The sequence below is a fragment of the Colletotrichum truncatum genome (assembly GCF_014235925.2).
Source record: "Colletotrichum truncatum strain CMES1059 chromosome Unknown Contig_0005, whole genome shotgun sequence".
Classification (NCBI taxonomy): Eukaryota; Fungi; Ascomycota; class Sordariomycetes; order Glomerellales; family Glomerellaceae; genus Colletotrichum; species Colletotrichum truncatum.
The window spans coordinates 4,328,363-4,337,418 of record NW_027222402.1 but is presented as its reverse complement, the minus strand read 5'-3'; the positions used below and the strand labels follow the sequence as shown (position 1 = coordinate 4,337,418).

The 9,056-nt window shown below is 48.2% G+C and overlaps 5 protein-coding genes across 5 annotated transcripts; 2 read left to right on the top strand and 3 right to left on the bottom strand.

Moving 5' to 3' along the window:
• Positions 1-739: 739 nt before the first annotated feature.
• On the top strand, positions 740-844 carry CTRU02_209238 (uncharacterized protein; the record flags this gene model as incomplete). Its single annotated transcript, XM_036732816.1, has 1 exon — positions 740-844. One exon carries the CDS (start codon positions 740-742, stop codon positions 842-844), a length of 105 nt encoding a protein of 34 aa, XP_036575455.1.
• A 484-nt stretch (positions 845-1,328) lies between these two features.
• Positions 1,329-2,153, top strand: CTRU02_209237 (heterokaryon incompatibility protein; the record flags this gene model as incomplete). The annotated part of the gene is made up of 1 exon (XM_036732817.2): positions 1,329-2,153. The coding sequence occupies one exon, from the start codon at positions 1,329-1,331 to the stop codon at positions 2,151-2,153; it is 825 nt and encodes a 274-aa protein (XP_036575456.2).
• A 201-nt stretch (positions 2,154-2,354) lies between these two features.
• On the bottom strand, positions 2,355-4,349 carry CTRU02_209236 (glycoside hydrolase family 31 protein; the record flags this gene model as incomplete). The annotated part of the gene is made up of 1 exon (XM_036732818.1): positions 2,355-4,349. The coding sequence occupies one exon, from the start codon at positions 4,347-4,349 to the stop codon at positions 2,355-2,357; it is 1,995 nt and encodes a 664-aa protein (XP_036575457.1).
• Positions 4,350-5,603: 1,254 nt separating this feature from the next.
• Positions 5,604-6,437, bottom strand: CTRU02_209235 (short-chain dehydrogenase reductase family; the record flags this gene model as incomplete). Its single annotated transcript, XM_036732819.1, has 1 exon — positions 5,604-6,437. One exon carries the CDS (start codon positions 6,435-6,437, stop codon positions 5,604-5,606), a length of 834 nt encoding a protein of 277 aa, XP_036575458.1.
• Positions 6,438-7,351: 914 nt separating this feature from the next.
• Positions 7,352-9,028, bottom strand: CTRU02_209234 (phenylacetone monooxygenase; the record flags this gene model as incomplete). Its single annotated transcript, XM_036732820.1, has 1 exon — positions 7,352-9,028. One exon carries the CDS (start codon positions 9,026-9,028, stop codon positions 7,352-7,354), a length of 1,677 nt encoding a protein of 558 aa, XP_036575459.1.
• Between the last annotated feature and the right edge of the window lie 28 nt (positions 9,029-9,056).

The window sequence follows — 9,056 nt, the reverse complement described above, 5'->3', positions numbered from 1 at the left end:
ATCCAGATTTCAGCTCGGCTAACCATTCTAGCTGCCTAAAACGATGTGCAGATTTTGTTTGATAAAATGAATCACATTGTGTTACACAACTAGTCTCGAAGTGCTGAGATTCTTGTCCACTTGATACAGAGGAACACATGCTTAAAATCGAACTCAAGAGAAATGGGCATCCGTATGTCACGTCATATTGATGACAGTTGCAGAATCTGCAAACTTGTCAACGGGTTTGTTTTCGAAACAAAGCATTTCACCATGTCCGATATCAAAGACAGCGCTTTGACTGGCTGTCCAACCGCCAAAGTATTCATGCTAGCCATAACAAAAGCTCATCAATCTCCAACTGTTGATGGAGAAGAGCTGGGTTATCGGGTCTCGGCGGGAGACAACTGCCCTGTGAGGATTGGATCCATCGAATTACTCAGCAGCATTGAAATACCGAAAGGACTGAAAATCGGACACCTTCCTTCAATCTCAGAATTTCCAGGCTCAGAATGCTGCCTTGATCGGGTTACAGCCTGGGTACAGCACTGTAACGAAAAACATAGAGACACAGAGTGCTTACCAAGCCAATCGCCTCGCCTTCCTCACAGAGTTCTCAAAATAGGTAGTTCCAATAACGACATATCACTTCTGGAAACAGATGGTGAAGAAGGACTTTACGTCGCACTCAGTCATCGTTGGGGAAATCAAAAGTCATGCATCACAACTAAGGTGAATTTAGAAGAAAGAAAGGAGTAAGATGGAGCGAGCTTCCAAAGACCTTCCAAGACGCCGTCATGGTATCTCGAAGTCTGGGCGTTCAATACCTCTGGATAGACTCTTTATGCATTATTCAAGGAGATGAGGAAGATTGGCAGTTAGAATCAGCAAAAATGGCCAGCCTTTACCAAGACTCGTACCTCACCATTGCAGCAGCCGTTGCATGGGGCGACGAAGAAGGCTTTTTAAAAACACGGCCAGCGCAATATCTTTCCCAAGATGTTACCATGGGTATCATGGCCCGACAGCAAATAGACCACGTCAGCTATACTGGTAAAGAGCCGATCTGGCTACGAGCATGGTGTTTTCAGGAGCGCCTAGTACCTCGACGCGTTTTGACATTCCGAGATACGGAAGTAACTTTTGAGTGTCGATCAGCTCATTGGTGCGAATGCGGTCGCAATGAAAGTTACGCCCAATGTCCTGATAGGATACAATATGAGCGCAAGATTCTGGACTTCTCAGCAAATGTTGCCAATCAGATAGAGTACTGGTATACCAATCTTATCAGAGAATACACTCAAATGTCTCTCAGCTTCGAACGAGATCGACTTCCAGCCATATCAGCAATGGCTGCACAGGTTCTTGCTCACAAAGAAGACCGGTGTATATCAGGCGTTTGGGAGAGTCACACGCTTCTGGGCCTTTTATGGCGGTGCTTTGGAAGTGTTCGTCTTGATAGAACTGGTACGCAGAAGATATTCTTTCCTTTGGCAAAGATTGCAACCGAGGTTCAAGCGCCGTCATGGAGCTGGGCGTCCGTCGAGGGCCCCATTAATTACAGTTTAATACGCAGCGTCCGCAACATTTCTTTCGACGCCGAAATCGTGGTTTTGGACTATCCAAAGTTATTTAACAACACCTACTGGATCATGAGCCCAACCTGCAGTCTCACACTTCGAGGGCGAGTGATGGACATTGCCGTAGAGGTACCTGGCCAGCTTCTTCTACGCGGGTCTCCGATCGCCAGCCATCCGCATTGCAGCTTTTTACTGAACCCTCCTACAATTCAGTCAGACTTGGCAATCCCTAAATACGATATTTTCTATCAGGGTCATGGTCCTATTCAACCCCATTGCGATACTTGCAGTCTTATTCATGAAACTGTTGTTTTCTGGCCCGACACACAATTGTCACCGGAGCAAGATCGGACTGGGAAGTACTACTTACAAAAGTGCATCTGGCCTGTGGAAAGACCCAAGCCGGCCATGATTCAGACGCAGTGTCTTCTGTTATATAACCGGCCAGGAATATGTTGGGGCGGGCTAATGTTGCAGAAATCTCAACAATGTGAGGAAGCATATGAACGCTTGGGCTTCGTGGAATTTTATTCGACACATCCATTGTTCGAACAGTTGGAGGAACTTCCATATGATGTACTAAAACTGCTTTAACGTTCTTGAATGCATGTCATCATGACTAGATCGGGCTTTTTTTGGAGATAGAGCTGGTGGAGCTCATGCGATCTAATTGGTAATTTGATGACCTGGATCAACAAGAGACGAAAGGCTAGTATTCTAAATACTATTCCAAGTCCTTAGTATTATTTCATTTTACTTTCCCTTTTACACAAGTATCTTTGTTGGCTCAAGTATCTACTCCCTCTTGAAAACTGGCATCCAGTCCAAAGGCGCTTCCACATCGATCCATTGACCACCCTCATACGAGTCATCCTTGCCCTCCTGTAGAGACTTCCACTTGCCGCCATCAATCTTCGGCAAGTAAACCTTGATGTTCCTCTGCTCAGGCTCCAATACTGGACACACCAGGTACTTCTCGCCATACATGTACTGCTGGCCGATGCTCCAAGTTTCCTTGTCGTTGGGGAACTCGTAGAACAACGTCCGCATAACTGGGGTTCCCTTTTCGTGAGCTACCTTCATCAGCGATCGAGTGTAGTCTCTCAGCTCCTCACGGAGGAACATGTATTTCTTGCAAATCTCGTAGACCTCTGGGCCGTATGACCAGACCTCGTTCGGCGCGCCACTTCGGCACGTCGCACCGCCAGTTGTGCCGTGCTGAGGCTGCTCAGGCTCACGGCAACCGTGAAGTCTGAATACGGGGCAGAATGCACCCCACTGGAACCATCGAACAAAGAGTTCACGGAACTTCTCGTCGTCGGGGTTACCACCGTGGAATCCTCCAATATCCGTGGTCCACCATGGGAAACCAGAAAGACCCATGTGGAGGCCGGCAGCAACTTGGTTCCGAAGACTGCCCCAAGAAGAGGCAATGTCTCCGCTCCACACGAGGGCACCGTACTTCTGACTTCCGGCCCAAGCACAGCGGATGAGATTGACAATGTTCTCTTGTCCCTCAGCTTCCATGCCCTCATAAAAGGCACGGGCGTACTCCACAGGGTAAATGTTACCAACAGAGACGTTGGATCCTAAGTGGTAGCGATACAACTCGAAGTCATAAATCGTGTATTCGGGCTCTGCTTCGTCGAGCCAAAAAACGCGAATGCCCTTATCGTAGTAGTTCTTCTTTGCCTTCTTCCATACGTAGTCCCTGGCTTCGGGATTCGTGGTGTCAAAGTGCGTCGTATCACCCTGGAAGTTCATGCCGATCCGGATACCTCTGTCATGCTGGATGAGGTAGCCCTTCTCAACCATCTCCTTCCAATTCTCAGACTTTTGATCAACCGTGGGCCAGATGGAAACCATCAGCTCGATCTTCAGTTCCTGCAACTCCTTGATCATAGCCTCAGGATCAGGCCAGTAGGTAGGATCAAATTTCCACTCTCCTTGCAAAGGCCAATGGAAAAAGTCGATAACAATAAGATCAATGGGGAGTTCGCGTCGTCTGTATTCACGTGCAACTTCAAGAAGTTCCTCTTGTGTCTGGTATCGCAGTTTACACTGCCAGAATCCGAGACCGTATTCAGGCATCATGGGAACCTTGCCGGTAGCGTCTGCGTATGCTTCGACAATCTCGGCAGGGGAGTCACCGGCCACGATCCAGTAGTCCAGAGCTTTTGTAGCCTTTGCCTCGAAGCTCATGATGTTTCTTCCAAGCATAGCCCGGCCAATTGAGGGGTTGTTCCAGAGGAATCCATATCCGAGTGATGAAACGGCAAAGGGAACACTGGCTTGGGAGTTCCGATGGGCGAGTTCAAGGTCATGTCCCTTGAGATCCAGGAAAGGTTGCTGATATTGGCCCATGCCATAGATCTTTTCGTCAGGGTTGACGCTCTCGAATCTGGCCGTAAGGTGGTAGTCATTGCTGTTAAGAATGGCTAGAAACTCGCGAGCCTCAACATCAAGGGCACTGCACTTCGGATCCAAGACATCACGGCGGTGACGCGAATATTCCTCGAGCAAGAGTTCGCCTTTGCTGTTCCATACCAACAGCTTACCGCCACGGGTGATGGAGGCTTTAATCTTGCCGTTGGTGATGGTGCCGGCCTCGTCGTCAATAGTGATCTTTACGTCGGCCTTCTTTGGTTCAAGAAGAGCCCAGTCCTCCGTAGGCATTTCACGAGCCTTGGTGGCTCGCACACGGAATGCATTGGGACCCCATGGCTCTATCCAGAGCTTCTCGGCGTCGTAGGTGAAGACGAGCTTGTCGTCTTTTTCGTAGATGGGCATATTGGCGTGAGGTCGAATTAAAAGGTGTAGAGACCCCAAAACTCAATGAGGAACCAAGAGCAAAAAATGAAGGCTGCGATCCAAATGCCTTGTAGGAACAACGCTGACGATAAAGACACCGTTGTGAGGGGTAGTTGGTGGTAAATCGTGAGGCGCCTTCTACTCTTGTACTACGTCCGCAGGTAGTCGGCACGTACCGCGAATACCCTGTGGTCTGGGTGCGGAGTTCTCCTGTTGCTAGACCGATGGACGGAGATCGCAGGCCACGACGATGCCACGAAAAAAGGCAGATGACATGACATTGTTCAGAATTGACCACTTGGATGCCTTGAAAGCCGCCGTGCCCACAATCGGCGGTGTTAATGCCCCGCATCTGCCGAGCGAATGATACGAATTGAGGGGGAATTTGGGGGAGATTCAGGAGTGATCCATGTTGTCCAGGGGTCCCACCCCCGCGGACGCGGACTTGGGAAGACCTGTGCGACACCTCAACTTTACATCAAAGGATTTTGCCTGAATTACACGCCGCCTGGCGGAGAGTTTCACCTGTTCCTAGTGGAGCTGAGGAGCTATTGATACCGATTTTATATATTTCCGGATGCTTATTACTGCTGTTTCGGTCAACGTCGATGAGTAAGCCTTATACTGTTACGGTTTAGGTCATACCAGTCCCCAATCTTTCAGGATCCAATAACGCCGCGGTTGTTCCAAAACTGTGGTTAATATTCTGTACACTGTCAAAGATTAACCTGATATCAAAAAATCATTCAAATCCATCCCCAATAGCATTCATCTAGGACCCCATTAAAAGTTTTTCGTTTGTTGTTATATTGTCAGGTTATTGAGGCCCTGTATCAGTCCACTTCTCCACAGCAAATCAATCATCCATCACGGGTTGTGGTGTTGCCTGTAATGTCTTGGTACCTCTTAGTGAGCTTTAATATCCGTACCTATCTTCTCTTAAAGCAGCTCATGTTAGCAGAAACCTGAAATGGGCATAAGCCAGTGCCTTTGAAAGGAAGTTGACCTGAATGCTTTTCAGAAGCAAGTGTTGTATGTAATATTGTAGAGCAATCTCATGGGTTACTGATTTACCATTTGACGTCACCTTGCTCCTACGCTCCAATGTGGCAGCAAGTTTGCAGTGCAACATAGTTCAAGGTTACTTCACCTGGAGACGTGAGTGATGAACCTGCCAAATACAGAAACATAGAGCAAGACGAAATATCATATTCAAAACGCTGAACCTTGGAATCACCGTGATGTATATCCTCCATCAACCATAAGTGCTGAGCCGGTAACAAACGAGCTTCGACCGCCTGCGAGGTACAAAACTCCGTCCGCAATCTCCTTCGCATTGCCCATCCGCTGCATCGGCACCGCACTTGCCACCCTCTCTTCCATCGCTTTCAACACCTGCGGGTTCTTCGTCGTCATAGGTGTTTCTGTGTACCCAGGACAGATAGCATTGATGCGTAGTCCATCCTGAGCATAATCCTCAGATGCCGTGCGAGTAAGCCCAATAACTGCATGTTTTGTCGTTGTGTATGCTGTGGACAAGGTGATACCAACCACGCCCTGAATTGAACCAAAGTTGACGATGGAACCACGCTGCAGAGGCCGACCGTCTAAGCTAGACAGTATCCGCTCCTGTTTCAGCATGATCTGCGCAGCCGCTCTCAGTACGTAAAATGTGCCGTTGATGTTGACATCCAAGATGCGTTGCCAATCATTCGTTGCAGCGAAGGCGGCTCCCCCTTCATGTTTCATAGCTATTCCGGCGGCGTTCACGACGTAATCCAGTCTGCCGAACTTCTTGGCTGCATCGCTTACGACGCGATTGACCTCTGCTTCATCGGTAATGTTGATAGGATATACGAGCAAGTCAATTCGTCGGTCGCGCACGTCCCCATTTGTCTGTTTCTTGTTGATTTGAGCTTCGATCTCGTCCTTAACGATGTTCAGAGCTTCTGCATTGAGATCCAGTAAAGCAATACCAGCGGAACCTTCTTGAGCGAAAGCGTTGGCACATGCTCTACCAATGCCTGAAGCTGCTCCTGTGATCAAAGCAAAACCGGGGACGTCCATTGTGGTCTTTGGTATTAGATAATTGAGATTCGACAACAGTGGCAAATAAAGCGGCGGAAGCAAGTAGTACACATTCTGGGTGCTGTGTGAACTAGTTCTATTGAGGATACATTCCCACGGTCTATGAAGCATTAAATAAATACCTGGTGATCACAATGCTGCACTTGAGATGCTCTTACAAGAGAACACTAGCTGGGATAACTTTCCGTTGGGGTTATTCTCAGCTTGGGAAGGACTTTCCTGATTCGATTTAAGCCACACATGGACTTGCGTCAGGCCGTCCCCTCCCCGCAGTGGTATTTTGCAGGGGGGTTGACCGTCATCCCATCTCCACTAACTAGGACACATCTGTTCTAACCAGGCTTATCGGCAAGTCTAAATCACTGTCACATGGTGGATGGAGCAGCCTCTCAGGTAGTATCTTCCTGGAGGCTTCTCAAGCAAGAAAATACGTATCAAGTCCGATAACTATCAAGTAAGGACAGTAGATGTGTGTCATTAGACTGTTGCGGGTTGTTTTGGCGATGAGAAAAACCCCACAAAGCGAAGTCGGGGGATTTCATCCCCTTCCCCGTGGAAAATTGGTCATATGGAATCTCCGATGATGTTGCATCCTGGACCTATGTTAACACCATTAGATAAACTTATGTGCTTGTTATCGCAAAATGATACCACCGACCGCATTACAATCAGTTACGCATCTCCAGTTTATATGCATTCTGCCTCAACATTCGTTAAACCTTTTTTGCTGATTGGCATCTTTGGTGCTTTCTACATGGCACATATTTGGAGGAACTTGGACGGCTTCTTTGCGTTGACCACCACCTGGCTTTCGATAGGATTCCTCACAACTACAACTTGGCGAAACTGAAATCATACTTTGTTTAAAAAAGATCAATTGTAGTTCGATGTTCTCAAGCAAGTAGCAGCCCCTTGTACCCGGATTCTTTCACTTCTCTGCATCGTCTCTGGTATTCCTGCGCAGGACCTCCATATCTGACAACACTCCGAACGGCTTTGCCCTTGATGTTGGTGTTAACACCAGTCATCCAACTATCAACTTCATTGACTAATGAACCCTTACTGCAGTCAAAAACGTGCTCTGTCCACTCATCTGCAGCCTCCTCTGTCGCTTCCGCATATGTATATCCATTCTTCCTGCAGTGCTGCAACAAGTCTACAACAACCTGCACGGCGTGCTCAATGTTACGTGTAGCATTGCCAAAAGGCTGGTGTGGACCCAAGACCATAAACATGTTTGGCATGTACGGAACCGTCATGCCAAGGAAGGTATAGGGTCGATTGTCAACCCAGACCGCACGATCGCCTTTGGGGGTCCCGCTGGGTGCAATTAGGGGGCGGCCATCTTTACCTTGCCACTCGATGGCACTGAATGACCCTGTAATAGCATCAAAACCTGTAGCATAAATGAGAATGTCGAGTTCATGCTCCTTTCCGTCCGATGTTATGATGCCTTTAGATGTAACTTCGGAAACGGGCGTCTTCTTCAGGTCGACGAGGTGAACATTAGGCTGATTGAAAGCCTCAAAGTAGCCGCTCTCAAGCGGGACGCGACGGGTCCCGAAACCATGCGTCTTGGGGATTAGAGAGTCTGCAACATCGGGATCATTGACTCTCTGACGGATCTTGTCTGCAATAAACTTTGAATACAGCTCGTTGGCGTGGCGGTCGGTGTAAGCGTCGCTAAACACTCCCTGCCATTTACCGAAACCTGGCTCTTCGTAAAGCTTCTCCCAGAGTGCAATACGTTCCTCTTCTGAGACTTCGAGGGTTTTTCGGGGATCAGCCTTGTGCATGAATCCAGAGGGCGTCGAGCGGCAAATTTCAAAAATCTTATCATAATCGTTCTTCAAGTCTTCCATTACCTCTGTCGAGATGTTATAGTTGCGAAGAGGCACAGTCCAAGTCGCTGTCCGCTGGAATACACTGAGCGACTTTACACTTGGCTCTTTGGACAAGGCAGTAATAATCTGAATTCCAGTGGCTCCGGTCCCTATGACGCCGATGCGCTTTCCGGCAAAATCCCGGCTTACGTCGAGATTCTCCGGCCATCTTGAAGTATGGAAAGATTTGCCTTTGAAATTTTCAATGCCGGGAATAGCAGGCAGGGATGGCGTTGAAAGGAACCCGATACAGCTCAAGAAAAAGGTGGTCTCGTATTGATTGCCGTCCTGGTCGGTAAATGTCCAGGTACGGTCTTTGTCATTCCAGTGCCCAGACTTGATAGTTGTGTTGAATTGAATATGCTTGTATAAATCGTTCTTCTGCGCGAAACGGCGAATGTACTTTTGCGTCTCTGCTTGGGGCGAGAAAGCCTCCTTCCAGTGCCATTCTTTCAAGAGATCTTTATCAAAAGAGTAACCATAGGAAACGGACTCGCAATCAAATCGGCAATCGGGGTAACGGTTCCAAAACCAGGTACCACCAACGTCTGAGCCGTTATCAAGGACTTGGACGCGGCAGTCGGGCATCTGTTTGCGGATATGATGAAGGCTTGCAAGGCCAGAAAGTCCGGAACCAATGATGAGGATATCAAAGACCTTTTTGTTTGGTGTCGGAATAGATCCCATTGTTGGCGTAGCAATGTGTAGGTTACTG